Genomic DNA, 19,282 nt, shown 5'->3' with positions numbered 1-19,282 from the left:
TCAATAATTTCTTTCAATCTTTCAAAGTTCAAATTTAGCTGCTTGCTACTTTTCGTTCAACACAGTTCGTTTTCTTATTGACTGTCCCCTTGACTCAACGCCTGTGATGAACTGCTCGGCTCTCTTCTCCTTCGAGTCAGGGTTGATACCACGTTACCAGCCTCTCTCCCTGGCTTGGTTTTCAGCGGAGGAGGGTCTTGTGTAACGTAGACATCTGTTGCAATACACGCTGGCTATTGTTCTCAGTCTTAGGTTTCCGTCTGCGGAGGTTACACAGGCCTTTGTCGGAAAGGGCAAGGTCGCTTCTCTCCTTGTCATCCTCTCGGTCTGCGCCGTCTTTCTTCTCCTCTTGAACTGCCATGCTGAGTTAGCTCTCATGTTGTGCTGTCTGCTTTGCTCGTACTGTGCTCTCATGCTCCACCTTTTTATCCCTGTGGGGATGGGAAAGGGCCATCAGGTGTATGAGATTCTGGTCAATTGCCTGACCCTTGTATTGGGACATGTCAGGTAAACAGCTCTGGTGTTAGTCCGTTGTCTTTCATGTTGTGCGAAAGTGCTCACGTTGGGAAAGGGGGGGGCAGTGTTTTGGAATATCCTATGTGGCAGGATGGGGAAAAGGTGTTGAAAGAAGGGGCATACCGCGTTTTACCCACCGGCCTCCCACCCCACCAAGAACCCCCTATCCAGGTGATCCTCCCTCACTGGTCCACCCCCAGGAACTGGATCCAATGGCGATGGCCGTTTCCTGGCCACGGGGATGACAGATCCCCGGGACTAACTAGGGAGAAACTGACAGGTTTCTCACACTGCTCCTTTCAGACGAGAAGGGTGAAACAATGTGGGCTAAAAAGTGTTGAACTCGTCACCGTTACAATCGCAATGTTTTTGAAAATCATTTTATTTTCTTGCTAAAAATATCGTAGTGTTTTCCAAGAATAGTCAACTTGCGGGTTGTCCCATTAGGTGATTGCGAGTGCCGCACGGTTGTCCTAATCTTTGGGATTAACCCTAATGGTGTCTACATGCTCACGGTAGCCAGCATTGATGGTTCAGTATCTCGATGTAGGTGGCTTAGGAGTAAGGAGGAGCAGGGCTTACTTGCAACTATTGTTTGATTGGCCATTAAATGCGCTTTTGCAAAGGACAGAGTTTTCAAAACTAATCCAAGCCACTCCTCAAGTGGGAGGGTCAAATGATTGTGCAGGATTTTGGAAAGAGATGAACAATACACTTAATCTGTATTCGTTTGGTTCCCTTTGTGCCCATCAAAGACACGTTGATGGGAGTCTTTTCTTCAGTTCCATGTGTTAATATCCCCGCAAAAATATCGCCATACAAAACTATTGCCATATTTTTGCGGCGATATTAAGGCATGGAACCTGCAGGGCCACCGGTGCAACCCCCGCATTATTTCGAAAGGAGTGGGGGACACCTCCACAACCCCTGCTCTCAAAATCCCCAAAAAGTATCCCCCCACAAAAATATTGCCTATGGGCGTTCCAAACAACCATATATACGGCGATATCTTTGGTGGGGATAATATGTAGTGATACCATTTCTTTGTGTAATGCCAGAAAAGGGACAACTTTTTTGCCTTGTGGGAATGTGTGTCTTTGCATGCTTGATGCTTTGCTGCTTTCCCATGCAGTCGCTCTCAGCGCCTCTTTCTCATCACTGACGACATATTAGAAGCCTCTCTAAATTCACTGAGATGTAACCTTTGAATCTCTGTCCTGTGGCTTGGATGGTGTTGGGTTGATGTTGCATTTGGTTGAAACTTGGTGTTTACCTCCTGGAACTTGTCGGTCATTAACTTTCTGTACTTGTTTTTCTTTTCTCAATACTGCATTTGTTTCACCAAAGATGGTGCTCCGGCTTCAATGTTCACTGATGATCTTGGAGCCGAAGTCCGACGTAGAAGCCTGGACCCAGACCCGGGTGAGTTACCAGTGCCCCTGAATGTCTCTAAAGCTTGCATTGCGTGGGGAACGCCCCTTTCTCTGCTCTGCACTTCTGATTGGCTGCATTGCCCACCCTTCCCCCTTAGCCATCTTCCTTAAGCAGGTTGCAGACCCTCCTGACTTCATGCATGTCTGGGGTCAGTGCAGCTGGGGTTTTCTTCTCGGCATAGTTTCCGTGCACCTGGTTCAAGGCATGTCTGGGGTCAGTGCAGCTGGGGTTTTCTTCTCGGCATAGTTTCCGTGCACCTGGTTCAAGGCATGTCAGGGGTCAGTGCAGCTGGGGTTTTCTTTCCGGAATAGTTTCCGTGCACCTGGTTCAAGGCATGTCTGGGGTCAGTGCAGCTGGGGTTTTCTTCTCAGCATAGTTTCCGTGCACCTGGTTCAAGGCATGTCTGGGGTCAGTGCAGCTGGGGTTTTCTTCTCGGCATAGTTTCCATGCACCTGGTTCAAGGCATGTCTGGGGTCAGTGCAGCTGGGGTTTTCTTCTCGGCATAGTTTCCGTGCACCTGGTTCATGGCATGTCTTGGGGTGGACATTCATTGGCTGTGTTGGGGATGAATTGTGGGGTTATGATGAGGGCACCGGAGGGAACACAAGGTGTGTGTTGTGTGAAAAGCTGTTTTAAGACTATGGCATCACTTTCTCCTGATGTTGAACAGTCTTGGGTTACTGAAGAAGGATTTTGGTCATTAATGTGTTTGTAGTAGGGAGGGGAAATCACTAGCAGAGAGTGTGTGCTTTGAGTGCTCTCTGTGCTCTCTGTGCTCTCTGTGGGATCAGGGTATTGCTCTCCACCGCTGTGGTCCAGATGTGTGAAGGTCTTGTCCAGATGTGCTGTAAGTGGTATAGTTGGGGCCGTCGGCCATGATAGACCAGCATGAAGTTCCTGAAGGTTCAGTCAGCCATGGAGAGGGAAGAGAGGAGTTAAAGAAATCCTGAGTAGATTTTCTTTGAAAGTGTTCTGATTAATTTGTCCTAACGGAATGTGTTTGTGGTATTGCCAGAAAGGCAATCCTTGTCGTGGAATTCTTCTCATGCTTCTTGGGAATTTCACCCCATTTCCTCAGATACATTATCAAAGTTCTCCTTATCACAGAATGTCTTTTGGATGTTTTGGTATTTTCGCTACTTTTCCCAAAATGCAGTGTTCGGGCTCTCTCAAAGTTAAAATGCCATTTGATATTTTAATACATTAACTACAGTTCCCTGACTCCCCTCCAGGACTCTCTGTCTCATGATATATTTTTTGGAGGTATTAGTACTTTCACTACGTTACCCAGAATCCAGCCTCACCATCAACCTCATTTTATTGCCGCACATAATTTGACAGCTGGGAGCACTGCAATGTTGACTGCTCACTGCTGCCAAATTTTTGTCATTTTAACAGTGGAGTGCAAAATTGCAGTGCAAAATGCCCTCCACTTAGCTGTTCAAATGAAGTAAACGCTGCTTACGCATGGCACGCAACGTTTACAATGGATTCCTGTGGAGTGCCGCTGCTTTTTGTGGTGGGCTACATAGTGATCCCCAGGATTTGTGCCCTCATGAAAATGCGTGCAGGTGCAAATGCTGGAGTATTTGTATGGATAGCCTACGACCCTGGGCTTAGATTGCTGTACAAAACTTGTGCTGCAGCTTACTACACGGCAATATTGAATGCTAAGAAATCTTATCTAACTCAGGAAATTTAGCTATCTCTGTGTAAACCCAGAGCTCTGTTCATTGCTGTGAAATCCTTGTCATCTTCGGCTAACCTTGTGCCGAATGTTAGTCCTTCCCAGGAGCTCTGCGAACCGTTATCTCAATTTTTTGTTACCAAAATTGAGACTATTCGAGCCAGCATATCTGTGGCGGTAGCGGCATCTACTGCTGGGAGTGTACCGTTGGCCCCAAATGTCCAGACTGCATCTAGAGGGTTGTCTCTTCTTCCTCTCTTTTCGGAGTTGGAGATCTCTGCCGCTATCCATCAAATCAAGTCAGTGGCTCCATTCGATGTGGTTCCATGCTCGTTATGAAGGACATCTCACCGGATCTCCTGAGTGAGATCACAACGGACATTAATGTCTCTTGCCAGACAGGCTATATTCCACAGGAATTTAAGGTGGCCACAGTGATCCCCCTCTTAAAAAAGCCAACGCTGGACCCCACACTTCTCTCTAACTTTCGCCCCATTTCCCCTCTATCCTTCTTTATGAAGCTCTTAGAGGCGTTGAATTCTCCTCTCTTGTCATCTTTTATGGAGACTTCTGATCTTTTCGACCCACTCAGTCAGGTTTTACACCCAGACAAGGGACAGAAAGTGTTTTTGTGTCGGTCCAGGATGATATGGCTAGGCTGGTGGATGCTGGGGTGGTTGGCGCCTTGATATTACTCTATCTCTCAGCGGCTTTTGATACCGTCGACCACCCTACCCTGCAGGCCTGCCTAGCACAGACGGGAATCTCTGGCCAAGTTCTTGCCTGGTTCACGTCTTTTTTTGGCCTACCGAACACAAATTCTGTCACTTTAACCATTCCGTTCAAGGTCTTGTTCACTGGGGTGTGGGGTGCCGCAGGGCTCCACCTTGTCTCCCATTCTTTTTAAAATTTCTATTTAGCCTTTGTGTCTCATCCGCTCCTTCGGCATCTGGTGCTATTCATATGCCGATGACACTCAGATCCTGATTCGTTTAGATCTTGAGTAGGCTGATATGTCATTGTGCCTGCACCAGTGCCTGTCTGCCGTGGGAGTTTGGATGAACCACAATTGCCTCAAACTCAATGGAGACAAGACCCTTAACTCTGGGTGTCTTAAGCTGTGGAGGAAAGGCCAGGAGAAAAGGCCAGAATCCCTCTCTGCAGCTCCGCTGCGAGAGAGAGATCAGCTGTTTCAGCATACAGCTGCTGGAATGATTGCCCAAGCACCGCAGTGCCAGAAGACTTTGCCCGTCTCCATTATGGGCCACAAGGCTGCTACGACCCAGAAGGTGGCCGCCGCTGTGGTCTCCATGGCAACCATCAACAAAATACAGCCGCAGCGCCCGGATACGTCGCCACACCTCACACGGCCCTCCCCTCCTGCTTTTAAATGGAGGGGAGGTGTGCCGGGAAGTGAAGCCATGGAGGGAAGGCCAGGAGAAAAGGCCTGAACCCCTCTCTGCAGCTCTACGCTGCTCGAAGTCACCGGTTGCTGGCACCCGCCCCTCTGCCCAAGGTTAGGGTCATGCCGATACTCGCCTCCTCAGATCGTCTATCCCATGCCCATCACCTCTGAGAATTGAGCGCCTCTGATCGCGCACTATGTTCGGCCGCTCTCTGACCATTAGCCCCAACTTGGCCCTTAGAAATGCGTACCTAGGGGCGAGCAGCACGCCCTCCGAAACCATGTATCTGTACCTTAGTAGCAGCCCGTCTCGCATGACTTGGATACCCGCCCACCTCCTCTCAGTAACTTACCTCCCTGGCTCCTTACCTCCCTCACCGTACCGCTGTAAGAGCTTGTCGCTCCTGCACCCTCTCTAACTCCAAAGATCTGCTAGCCGTTGGGATATGTATTGTTCTGGCCGCGAACACACCCCTGCCCGCCCCAATACCCCTGCTGCAGCATGCAACACATGGAAAGGCAATGCAGCCGTTTGCTTCTGCAGCACTCCGTCCTGCAACACCGCCACTTGAGGTTGCCTGCATCCAGACTTGTGCGTCGCCTGTACAGACCTTGACTATTTCACTCAAACTGTTCTTGCATCCCCGCTGTTCATCATGCCACGCTGCACCTAGTCTCAGAACTATGAGACTGCACAAACACCAACCCACTGCCCATCCTGCTACTATACGTGTGCCACCTGAAATATCTTCCCTATTTTCTGCATGCTCAAAAGTGTCTACTGCACCTATACAACAACTGCCATATGTTGTCAGTGATGTTACTAGACCTGTATCTCTGCCTGCCGCTCACCCACCACTACTGCCCTGTGTTAGTGATGTTACTGGACATGTATCTATGCCTGCCAGCACCTGTTGTCAGCCATGCTCTTCTCCTGCCCAGGTCCACCTCTCCTGACCCTTTAAGCATGGTACCCCTTCCCCTGCCACCCTATTTCATTATTATTATTATTATTATTATTATTATTATTTCCCTCACCGTATGTCCCCCTCAAGTGTGCCCTGGTCATCTCCCGCTCCCTACCAGCACATGCACTAGATGTGCAAGACCTTATCAGGCACAACCTTGACCTATTGTTTCTCAGTGAGACTTGGCTAAATGAGACCTCTGGCCCCGCCCTTACCCATGCCATCCTATGCGGCTACACCATATATAGGCAGGACCGGTCGGCTCAAAGGGACGGTGGAGTAGTTGTTATCGCCAAGGACACTCTCGCCATCAGAAGGATCCAAGGGGAACTTGGTCAGAATTCTGACTACCTTTTACTCAAATTGAAGGTCTGCACCACTGCCTTCCATGTCGTCTACCACCCTCCTGGCCCTACCACTGTCTTCCATGAGGCCCTAATCCACGCATCAGATAACCTCAGAAATTCATCCAAAGTCATGCTCCTGGGTGATCTCAATTTAGCGCCACCACCTTGCAAAAAGCTTTATCCACCCCAAGTGTTTACCCAAGCCAGCTCTAAGCCCCCCCACACTAAAGGTCGCATGCTCGACTGGGTGTCCCATCACAACTGTTCCCTCCTGGTCAGTGAGATTTCTCCCATTCCTTGGTCTGACCACCATTGCATTAAATTTAACCTCAATACTTCCAAAGGGCTTCCTAAGTCTACCATCCCTCTCCCTGCTGCACTTTTCAGAAGTTTGTGCGAGCTCACCAAGGAGAATATCTCCCCCTACCTCTTGGTGCCCTCCCTCTTGCCCCCTTTCCCCAATGACCCGGAGGTACTGGCAAATGCATTCAATAGGGTCATAAACCAAAGCTGTCGATAACGTTGCTCCACTCACCTTTAGGAAAGCTAAGAAAGAAAAGCATTCTAATGCCTGGTTCACCCAGGAGCTCCTGGAGTTCGTTCCAAAAAAAGGGCAGTGCTTGCTACTTGGAAAAATAACCCTAATGACGCCTCTGAAACAGCCTTTAAGGCTGTCTCCAAAGAGTATAAAACTGCCATCATTCAGGCTAAAGCCGCCTCATTCAACAACAGGATTGAAAATGCCAAATCTGGGATAAAGAAAATCTTTGCCATCTTTAGAGAGTTGGAGACACCCTCACCCCTGCCTCCTACTCTCCTGAAGGACGAGACCTGATGCAACAAAATTCAATCTGCCATGCTTGATAAGCTGGGCACCTTGCACACTATAATCTTAGCCCACCAAAAGGCTCTCTCCAGCCTATTGGCCAACAGTCACACGTCCCCAGTAACCTACTCCTACCAATACCCTGTGTTTGAATTTAAGGATATGAGTGAACTTGAAGTCATTGCCTTCCTCAAATCCATCAAAGCGTCTAATTGTAATGGGGACGCCTGCCCGGCTCAGGTCATCAAAGACTGTGCCCCCTCCCTTGCCCCATTTATCACTGCCTTCATTAAATCCTCCTTCCAGTCTGGCCACGTCCCAACTGAACTCAAGTGTGGGTCCGACCGCTTCTGAAAAAACCCTCCCTTGACCCATCGGTCCCAGGGAACTACAGGCCTATTACCACTGTCCCCTTTTTGCTTAAATTCCTGGACAAAGCAGCTTACCTGCAAGTCCAAAAATTCCTTTTAGATAACCATCTTCTTGGTCTACGGCAGTCCAGGTTCTGGCCACGACATGGCACTGAAACGGCCCTGCCTGACCTAAAAAATCAAATGGACGACCTCAGAGACACAGGCAAACCTGTACTCCTTTTTCTCCTGGACATATCCGCTCCCTTTGATCTGGTGGATCACAAGACCCTTTGCCGTCACCTCTTCACTGCAGCTAACTTCTTCCAGAGGGCCTGTGCCTGGATAAATTTGTTCCTACAGGAAACAGCGATGAAGGTTTTCTCTGAATCATCATGTGCCAACCCTAGTCTCATCAAATGTGGGGTCCCACATGGTTCATGCATAGCTCCCATCCTCTACAACCTTTTCACAAGGCCTCTGTTCAAAATGCTGGACGCCCTGGGCATCTCGTACACAAACTATGCAGATGGCACTCAGGTGCTCATCCCCCTCTCGAGTGGTTATCTGTCTGACCTGAACACTCTCAACTCCATTTATTCAACGATACAATCCTGGATGGCAGAAAACTGGTTATGCCTTAACAGTGAGAAGACTGAATGTCTGTTAATTGAATCCTCGTCCACCTTGGGTAAATTGGACAAGCAATACAGCTCCTTCACCGTTGATGACATCCCCATCCCCATCACCGTCTCCCAAGCCATTAAGACGTTGGGGGTATATTTGGAACCTAACCTGACTATGAATAAGCAGGTTAATGCCATAGCATCCTCTTCAGCGTACCACTCCAAACTGCTTAATGTAGCCTGACCTTTCCTATCCCAACAGAATTGCCTCATCATTGCTAGGGCAATAATTGTGTCAAGGCTGGACTACTGTAATGCCCTCTTTGTAGGGACCTCCCGTAAGAATCTTGCCAAACTTCAACTAGCACAAAACAACGCTCTTATGGCTGCAACTGGCATCTCAAAAGGGACCACATCTCTGAGGTCAGGAGGCAGGTCCACTGGTTTGCTGTCAAGGAAAGGATTGTTTTCAAAACCCTCGCCCTGACGCACAAGTGTCTCCATGACTTTGCTCCCCCTTACCTAGTTCAAAGGGTTTCCACACACACTCCATCCACACCATCCAGAGCTGCATATTCCAACAGGATCACCGTACCTATAACCCGCAGAGTGCGTGCGGGCGGTACCAGCTTCCCAACTATGGCCGCCACTTTTTAGAACGTCCTCCCTTCTCATATCAGGTTGATTGACTCTCATGCAGCCTTCCTGAAAGCCATCAAAACCAGGCTCTTTGTATGATAGTGCACATGTACCACCTCTACGTATCTTTGTATCTTTGTATATGTAACTAAGCAACCTGTACCAAGTAATTCCTGTTGGGCCGCATTCTTGTAACCCTGAATCAAGCCTTCTTACGCTCCTTCATAGCACCTCGAGGCCTGTGGGCTGTAGTGTGCTCTATAAATCCAAAAAATTAAAATAAAAATCCTTCTGGCCGCCTTCTTTTGGCCCTCTTCCTGTTCTGGTGGTCAGAGTGAAGAATTTGGGAGTGGTGATTTCTGCCACTCTCTGCATGGACGCACACATCAGCAATTTGTCAGGCTGGCCACTTTCATCTTAAGAGATTGAGAAAGGTGCTTCCATTTCTACCCCGGAATCTCTGGCCGCTGGTGGTAGCTGCCATGATTTTGAGCCGCTTGGATAATTGTAACTCGCTAAATCTGGCCCAACCTAAGGGCACTGTCCAGTGACTTCAGCGCTTACAAAACCTGGCCGCGCGTGCAGCTGGAGGATCCCCTTATCGAGCACATAATCTCTCCAGTCTTGCGTTCCCTGCATTGGTTACCTGTGGCTCTACGCATTAGGTTTAAGGCACTCTTCTTGGTTCATCGTGCGCTGCACAACCTAGGGGCGGAATATCTCCGGGCTAAATTCATCCACTAACTTCCCAATTGGACATTACGTATGGCCTCGGCTGGTCGGCTGTGCCTACCGTCCTTTCGTCGATGTCATATTGGAGGTCGGGCTTTTTTAGTGGCTGCAGCCCAATTGTGGAATGGCCTCCCACTAGTACTTAAGAACCTGACAAATCATTTGGCATTCAGAAGGACCTTGAAGACTTACCTGTTTTGAAGTCTGTTAGTGATGGATATGCCAATCTGCCTCCCTCTCTAGCGCCATGATCCTTCGGGTGACCGTGCACTTTACAAATGCAAGTTGTGTTCTGCTCCTCCAAAATGAGCCATGACGTTAATGGAAGGCTTATAGCGCTATGCAATGCTTTTATGCCTTCAATTAATGTTACAGCTCATCCAAAATGAGCTCCCAAGTCTTTTAGCACTTCCACTAAGTTTCTCTGAACCTTATGATTTAACTTTAACCAAAATGATCTCCAGAACCTGGAACCCCTCCAGCAATGTAGCTCTGCCTGTGCAGTCCTCCATATGGGTCCGGATCATTGCAAGTCATGACACCTCGATACACTCTCTCTTGGGCTCTCTGCCCATTTACCAGCATGATCTCCAGAACCTGGAACCTCTCCAGCAATGTAGCTCCACCTGTGCACTCCTCCATATGGGTCCAGATCATTGCAAGTCATGACACCCTGATACACTCTCTCTTGGGCCCTCTGCCAATTTACCAGCATGATCTCCAGACCCCATGACCCCTCCAGCAACATAGCTCCGCCTGTGCAGTCCCCCATATGGGTCTGGAACATTGCAAGTCATGACACCTCAATACACTCTTGGCCAGTTGCACTCAGCCTTCCACAGACCCTGTTTCTTTCTCAACTCTTCCATTTCTTGACGGCTTCTTTCTTTCTACTGAGTAATTTCCTCTTCTCATACCACTGCTGTCTGCCTTCTATTGGTGGTTTTGTAGGGAGACTCATGGCCTGTTCTTACTTGTCTAATTGATTTTCTGGTCTCTGTTTCTTCCTCATTCCCAGGATTCCCAGTCTCCTATTGATCATCCTTTAAGTTTTAGAATGTTGGGGATCATGCTGGGCAGTCTGCGGACTCCGTTGCTACAATGAGGAAGGTTTATGCACTGCTGACCATGTACCCCTCCCTACACATGAACCTGCACATGGTTAAGGACATTGCTGGGCAGTGTGACAAATCTGGGCTTTTCGTCCCTTCTCCCCAGGGGGAAGCCACCTGCTTTCAGGTTAGGGAGTTGAGCCGGCTTGGGGTCTGGGCAAGTGGGACCTCACTGGGCATGACTCCTCTCTACTCCCATTCCTGTAAGGAACTCCCTGTCAAGAATACAGTGTGTGCATATATGGGAGTAGAACAGACTGATGTTACTTCTGTTTGAATCCACCAAATAGTGACACTGCTTTAACCTCTTTCGCTTCAGGTAATGCTGGATTCGCCATGAACTCAGTCAAAGAGGAACGACACGCCCCTTTCAAATACATGCAGTGGAAATAAAGAGACAAACAACCTTGAAAGGAGGTGAAAGAATCCTACGGAGAGGCGAGCCTCTGACGTAAGAACATCCTAGAGGGGCAGAGTCACGCTGCACCGCAGAGCCAGCAGTAGAGTGGAGGAAGAGAGGGAGCAAGGAAGGATGCCGGAAGGCCTTGACCGAGAGTGTACATACAAATGACTCTGAGTCAGGGGCTTCCTTATCCTATCTCTGCACCCGTCCTTAGAGGACCATCTATTTGCAGTGTGAGGTCCCTCCCATGCCCAAGAGCAGTGCTCCAGATAAGATGTTCAAGTTGGAGTATTTTACTCCCTATTTTATAAAATTGGGAGTAAATGATTTTTTTAGAGAGCAAAAAAGTAAGTCCTGTTCCCAATGGCAGTATTTTATAAGCAAGCACATATTTTTATTAACTGTAAAACAGAAATGTTTTTGTGAGAAATACATCTTTGCACCAACATATTCATGTACATTAAAAGATACATTTGATCTCTTCTATAATTATAGTCGTTTCTTCCCGTGGTACTAAGTGCACTTCTTGTCCAAAACAGATCCACAGTGCTGTCTGGGTGAAGGCAGGGGCACAAGCGCAAATGTTTCCAGAGTTTTATTTTTGGGGAATATTTGCCTATTTTTAGGAAGTAAGAATGGCTGAAACACCCCTATCTGTTGGCTGCCTAACACTGTGAAGAATTCCCTCCTGAAAGAAGGGAAAGGTGTGGCTAAGCTTGTGCTGCCATGCTTTATTGTTAAACGTTGTCGGGTGTCCAGGGGGTGGGGTGGGAGTCTCAGAATGATTTTCCCCCTGTGGTCTGGGTAAACTCCTTTACACATAACCTCTTACAGCCCAGACCCCTCTGCGTTTAGAGAACATGTCACCTTCTGATGCTGTTCTCCACAGGAAGCGTCGCCTTCTGATGCTGTTCTCCACAGGAAGCGTCGCCTTCTGATGCTGTTCTCCACAGGAAGCGTCGCCTTCTGATGCTGTTCTCCACAGGAAGCGTCGCCTTCTGATGCTGTTCTCCACAGGAAGCGTCGCCTTCTGATGCTGTTCTCCACAGGAAGCGTCGCCTTCTGATGCTGTTCTCCAGAGGAAGCGTCGCCATCTGATGCTGTTCTCCACAGGAAGCGTCGCCATCTGATGCTGTTCTCCACAGGAAGCGTCGCCATCTGATGCTGTTCTCCACAGGAAGCGTCGCCATCTGCTGCTGTTCTCCACAGGAAGCGTCGCCATCTGCTGCTGTTCTTCACAGGAGGCGTCGCCATCTGATGCTGTTCTCCACAGGAAGCGTCGCCATCTGCAGCGACACATTTGCGGACTACGTTTCTCAGACCTTTGTCAGTTGAATGACTTCCTGTCATCTCTGGATCTGAAGGACGCATACCTGGATGCTTCAAGTTTTTTGGCTCACACAATGTTCCTGAGGTTCTGTTACTGTCGTCAACCTTTCCAGTTTGCATCCCTTCCTTTGATGGCATCGGTTCCTTGAGTCTTTGCCATGCTGGTGGCTCCTCTGTTAGGTTCTCTGTATCGGTTTTGATTTTCCCGTACATGTATATTGGACCAATTGTTGGATTTTCCCTTTTTAAGATTGAGTTGGATGTTCAGTGCAACATTCTTTGGTATCTTGGCTTCCTCATGCACTGAGAAAAATGGCATATTTTTTACTCCCACAAACAGGCTTTAAACAGGGCTCATTTTTTCAATTTTAAGGTGAGTGCCTTTTTACCTGGTTGTCTGTCTTATGGCCCAAGAGACTGCTCCTGTCGGGGAAATTCTGTGTGTGCAGGGGGGTGATGGCAGCCTCCAACTCGAGCCCTGGGCTCATCATCTTCTCAGGCATTGGTCCTCCTGCTCCCACAATTGCTCCCCTACCAGACCCTCCCATCCCTGCTCTTGCAGCCTAATCCGGACTTGATTTACCCCAGCCGCAAGATAAATAGTTGGCACATTGTGATCTATTGTCTGAGCAGGGTTAACTCTGTGAAGCGACCCTATCTGCAACATTGTGATCTATTGTCTGTGTAGGGTTAACTCTGTGGAGCGACCCTATCTGCAACATCGTGATCTATTGTCTGTGCAGAGTTAACTATGTGGAGTGACTCCCATCAGCTACATTTTAGGATAGTTAAATTATACATGTTTTTCCGTGATGAATTTGCTTTCCTTTTTTAACTTTTCTCCTTGCACAGTGCTAGGCAATTTTTTCCATGACTTCTGTTCCTCCCGTTTTTCTTTCTTTTGTAAACATATAGTATTTTTTTAGTGTTGTAAGGAAGGCATGGTATCAACAGTAAGACAGACACAAGTGACCGCAGTTCAAGGGTGTTTATTGAACTTGATTGAAAAACGTGTATCTAGTCCTAAATTTAAAGATGGGAGCAAGCTACGTCAATCAAATAGTAGTAACGCAGTCCGAGTCGTGTCTTGTCAAAATAAGAGGGACTATACCAATACACCTATTGCCAATCTTTACTTCCAAATACAAATAGTGTGGGAAACAATATTATGAAAAAGAAAAGTGTTCAAGAAATGATAAGTCAGGATATTCAAGCCGTTGGCTTCCCTTGCCCACGTTTTAGCACGGGACAAGGCGGCACACTCGAGCTTAGCACAGTCTCTGGCTTCTCTAGCACGAGGATGCAGTTCAAAACCTCGGTATCATGGGCCTTTTGTGCCAAAGTCTCTTTGTCATTTAAAGTCTCTTATTTCAGAGGGCCTGATGCAACACGACAAAACGGTACAGTTCCTTTCTTTTTAGGATTTTCACTTATACAACTTCTCGGGTGATTTCTGTTCACCCCAGGCCCCCCTCCACAAGGCTCAGACCCACTTTAACAGGAAACCTTCAATTGGTCTCCGTGTGCCAGGCTCAGACCAAAATCGCATACTTTTCCAAACTTTCTCTATTTCATCAACATCGAAGATTTTCGACTGCGCAGGATTTTGCGTGACCTGTTGCTGGACCACTTCGATTTACATTTATTTGTTCTCTTCAATTGGTCTTCCTCCTCTGGGCTTGGACCAAATTGATCTACTATTATTACTTCTCAGCTGGATACCTTACAGAGACGTTCAATTGAGCAAGCATGCGGTGCCGGACCACTCTGTCAAAGGTATTTGTGCTTGCTTTAAAGTTCAATCACTCATCAGCAGTTTAATTTCACTCGCGTCTCTTATCACACACATTTTAACAATGTTTGTTCCAGCGCTTGGTATGCAATGTTTCTGCTTGCAACCTTGGCTTCAACACAGATCGGTCTTGTAGCTGTCTCCCCAACTCACCGTCTGCGTTGCTTTCACTAAAGCAGCTTTGTTCTTGGAGCCAACAACAGTACCACAGTGGCTGGTGATTCTCCCTGCCTTGATTGATGCGGGAGGGCCCCAGTATCTCCGACACACAATGCAGGATTCTTCAGCCTGGTTTCCTGGTCTTACGCTTTCTCTAAATGTTTCTGGAAAGTAACGGTTCCATGTCTAAAAGGTCAAGGGAATTTCCCGCTTTGCGATTCCCTTCGGTTTTGCACCTTTCCTCACTTGCTCAGCTGCCATCTTGAAAGTGATGTTTCCTTGTGTGCTTTGCCTCGCTTATAGTGTACTCTCGTGCTCCGCCTTTTATCTAAGTGATGAAGTTTAATGGAAGTCAGGTGTGAATGATTGTCGATAATTGACTGCCCTCGCCTGACCATAGTATTGGGACATGTCCGGTACACGGATCTGGTGTTATTCTGTGGGTGGGTGGGGGGGGAGAGGAGAGAGAGACCCCGACTGGTGATGCAGAACCCCTTCAATACAGGTACTGCGGAGAGCAGGAGACCCAGGTAGCAAAGCATAAGAGTGAATATCACTCAGGGACACTGAATCCTCGTCCCAGTGATTGGCAAAAGTATATAAGGAGTGAAGATCACTTAGGGACGCTGCATCCTCGTCCCAGTGATTGGCAAACATGAATAAAGAGTGAAGATCACTTGGGGGGGGAAACAGTATCCTCATCCTAGTGATTGGCAAAATATAAGTAATACTTAGGAGTACATGATACTTGCTCCTCTGAGTGGCAAGACTGTGAGAGGAATAAGAGTAAGACAGAAACTTTGTCTACACACCCACAGAAGAGGAAACGTGTTTAGAGAAATAGTGGAAACAAATGCATAAGGCCCTGGGAAGACCCATTGAAGAGCCGAAGGAGCTGTTACAAGGAATAGCAAGAGACTATTTGAAGATATCATGTTGAAGAGACTTGTGCTGAGAATCAGCCGCCAGGAGAAAGGAGTCATTCTCCTGGTCTTTTGTTATACATTAATACTGGTATCAAGTCAGTCTCGCATCGCAATTTGCAATTTAATACCACCGATTTACATTGTATTTACTTATTCATGTCACTGTAACTGCAACATGATGTGCAGAACCAATGTGCTAAGCAACATTACTGACTGTAAAGTGTTGATGTTTGGAGCCTGTAGTGTGCAGACCGTGCAGGTGACGAAGAGGCCCCCCCCCTTCGGCTAAAACATTGTTTCCATACATGCACTGTAAGGAATTTGTGGTGGCAACAGTAAAGACAGACGCAAGTGATCACAGTTCAAAGATGCTAATTGAACAATGAATGCAGGGTGGAAAAATGCCTAAGCTAAATCTAAGATGCGAGCAAGCGTCAAACATCAAATGAAAAATAAGGCGGTCCTAGTGGTGGTGTGTCTAAATAAAAAGGGCTTATTCTAAGAAGAACCTATTGCCAAATCTTTACAACTAATTACAGAAAGAGTGTGGGTTAGGGCATCAAAATAAATAAAGAAGTGTTCTCAAATCATAAGTCGGGATGTGATTGCCTTAAGTCTGCCTTTGTGGATTTTTTAGCACGGGATGAGGTGGGACTATGGAGCACAGGACACGCACAAGCCTTCCCAGCACGAGCTAACAGTTCTGTATCAGCTATCAGGTTCTTTGATGGTTATGTCTCTTTATAATGAAAAGTCGCTTGCCTTCGGTGCCTGATACTCTCAACAAACAAACACAAAATTCTGTTCTACGAACACTTTGGGTGATGGCTTGACCACTGGGTCCCCCGCTTCTGGGCGCTGACCTTTCAGATTTATTCAACAAATTAACAAGACAGTTCCTTTTTCATCAGACTTGGGGTGGTAAATTTCCACTCCTGGATCTCCCTCGGCGGGTTCGGATCCTAGAAAACAACGGAGACACTTCCCTTTTCCCTTGTCTTGCAATGTTCACACTTTCATAAAAAAAAGTCTTTCTAACCACAATTTTGGCCTTTGCCCCAGGTTTTGGCTTTACTCTGCCTGGTTCACTTGCGACAACATTTGGTTGTCGCCTTCCCTCTACCGGGTTCACTATCGACTTATACCAACAATTCCTAATGGGACTGTTAGACTCCGTCCCTTTTCATTATCATCCCTCGCCCGGGTTCACTCTTGCTAATTTCCACGATACACAGTTCATGTGCTAACTTTCAACATGCAGGATTCACTTACCTTAGCTTTCACCGTTATCTGTCGGTCAAAGACTTTTGATGGTACAGAGGATTTTACGAGACCCCTGCATGACCACTTTGATTGTTCTTTGCCTCTCTCCAAGGCATTCTGGTTACGGTAGTATTTTTTTTTTACTGTTGGGTAATCGCCCAATGTTTCCTGCGTGAACACCCACATGGTGCTGGACTCCTCTGTATCTGGTCCCCCCTCTCTTTCTCAATAATATCTTTAACTCTTTCAAAGTTCAAATTAGCCATTGGCTACTTTTTTGTTCAACACAGTTCAGTTTCTTATCGATTCTCCCCTTGACTCACTGGCTGTGATGAACTGCTTGCTTTCTTTATCCTTGGAGTGAAGGTCTGTACCACCGAGACCAGCCTCCTTCCCTGACTTGGTTATCAGCGGAGGAGGGTCGCGCGTACCGTAGACATCTGCTGCGTCACACGCTAGCTATTGCTTGCAGTCTTATGATTCCTTCTGCGGAGGATTCATGGGCCTTGGTTGGAAAGGGCAAGGTCATTTCTCTCCTTGTCACCTTCTCGGTCTGCACCGTCGTTCTCCTCCTCTTGAACTGCCGTGCGTAGTTAGCTCTCACGTTGTGCGGTCTGCCTTGTTCGTCCGGGCAGGGGAGGTTCACTGAGGCACCAGCACTGACCTGCTCCCTTTCTAGCTGTTGAGGCGAGGGTCATTGCCCATGCTGTGTGGTTAGGCATGCACAAAGGGAGTTCTGCGCACAAAGGACCAATGTGGGCTGCGTGCTGATCGCTCCATAGGCTGAGGGCGTTTTACAAGATACAGGATACAGGGATCCCAAGCTCACCATACACTCTACAGCATTTGTTGCAACTTGCGCGGAACCAACACTGTAAGAGCTCTGACATTGGAGCATAGAATGTACTTTCTTGTGTGTTTGCAGAGAAATTAGTATTATTGGGCCTTGCAGATATGACAGAAAAACGCATGTGGGACAGAAAGCGGGCAGAGTCCTTCTTGAAGAGTAGCCCCCTACATAGCCCCCAAACTCTGGGTGCCCTACCCAACTCACTCAGAGCAGAACCGTCTCTACTCTAGTCCCTCAAAAGCACACTATTCACACAAGCATCTCTCTTCACCTCACTCTACCCAGCTACTCAATGTATGAAATTTTACGCCAAACGGGAAATGCAATTTTTTTTAACTACAAGCAAGAAGCACATCTATAATCTTATGGAACTGCTTTGCTTTTCTCCCTTTGTAACCAGCAAGATTACCTGTAAGAGCGCCACGATGCCTAAGGGCTGATGCGCGCTTTAAGAAAACACGAATAACTAAATAGGTTCTGACAGCCGTGAGTCCGACTAATAAAAAGGTCCCCCAGGCGTATCTTCTCCAAGTAAGAAAGCACTGCAGAGCTGGATCCAGGAGACCTAGCGACTTATAAAAGTGCTGATCAGTCTGGCAAAATGGGGAGAGCCAAAGTGAGACTCTAGGCCTCAAGGCGGCAACACTATTCATGGCCTCATTGACAGGAGTCTCCACCTCCCCTCCAGCCTTTCGACATTCTTAGCATGTTGCTGAAGTGACTTGCTCACCTTCAGACATCCTGAGCAATGCAACATGCAAAAGAATAAACAGCCTCCGGGCGGCACTGCCCAAGACATGGCATCACAGTTGCGTGTCGGCTGTTGCAGCGCTTTCATTATTAGCCATTTCATTGGATATGTGCAACTGACTGACCCGCGCAGCACCCACTTCCTTCCTCATCGGTCGGCTTCCATCACAGTTTAAGTGAGTAACGCAATGAAGTTCTGCTTTACAGATTTAGCAGCTCGACTTGCAAAACATTTTTGTTTTATTCAAATGTTCTTAGCATCATGCATAACACCAGAAGCTGAAATGTACGACAGTCACTGTACCCATGGAACCTAAACGTTTATTTTAGTGTGCGTTACTTTAATTTGCATTCTGGGACTTGTTTTTTCATGCAGGATATGGAAAATAAAGCTACAATGATATGCTTGTGGCTCATGATGTTTCTGTAATGATTTACCTTTTGTCATGTTTTCATGTTGCCACTTGGCCCCATACTCGCCGACTATTAGAACAACCTTTAAACCCATTTTCAGCTCATTGTAAGGAAGTCAGACAGCACATCGGGCGACGTAGGGACTTAAGCGAGTGTAGCAAAAATGAATTACTTCCAAACACATGCAAGCTGCAGTAGCAAGTACTTTTAACGTCTCCCATTTAAAATGCCAGGCACTAATATGTCAAGCAGGCTGACGAGGAGAGTGCCAAGGGCATGATCGCTCTCCTCTGCTATTGGCTGTGGTGAGCCCCACCTCTCAGGTGAGAAAGCATAGACTGCATGCTTTAAGTTGGCAATTCTGCATAGAGGCACACATTCCTTTAGATTAGGCCCTCAGGCTCCCTTTTGTTCCCCTCTTGATACATTGTCATTAGTTATTCCCGTTTGGAATTGGCTAATCGCAAACCAGACCTGGGAACCTTTCCCAAGGTGTTGAGTCCCTTTTCATTCTTCTTGAGTGCTGTCGGTCTCACATGGTCACGTCCGCCAAATGACTATCCATTTTCTGGATCTCAGGGGTTATAGTGCACTGCTCCCTTCTTACTCAAACTCTCAATATTAGTCATACAGTGCTCAGTTAGCTTCTGAACTTCTCAAATGCGGGCTATCGCTCACAGCATGCTCCTTGACTTCCCAGCCATGGGGATATAGCGCATCGCACGCTCCTTGGCTTCCCAGCCATGGGGATATA

General features: G+C 47.5%; 1 protein-coding gene across 3 annotated transcripts in view; it reads left to right on the top strand.

The window, feature by feature from the left end:
- Positions 1-19,282, top strand: part of LOC138489454 (zinc finger protein 1-like) — a 220,965-nt gene that overhangs the window by 82,210 nt on the left and 119,473 nt on the right. For all 3 annotated transcript variants that reach the window (XM_069617175.1, XM_069617174.1, XM_069617176.1), the window contains exon 4: positions 1,864-1,938. In XM_069617175.1, the coding sequence (XP_069473276.1) occupies positions 1,864-1,938 (75 nt within the window). The remainder of the gene's footprint in view (positions 1-1,863; positions 1,939-19,282) is intronic.

The sequence above is a fragment of the Ambystoma mexicanum genome, chromosome 9 (genome assembly GCF_040938575.1).
Source record: "Ambystoma mexicanum isolate Mex_15411 chromosome 9, UKY_AmexF1_1, whole genome shotgun sequence".
NCBI classification, from domain to species: Eukaryota; Metazoa; Chordata; class Amphibia; order Caudata; family Ambystomatidae; genus Ambystoma; species Ambystoma mexicanum.
The sequence above is the reverse complement of the archived record's forward strand: the minus strand, read 5'-3'. Positions and strand labels throughout refer to the sequence as shown.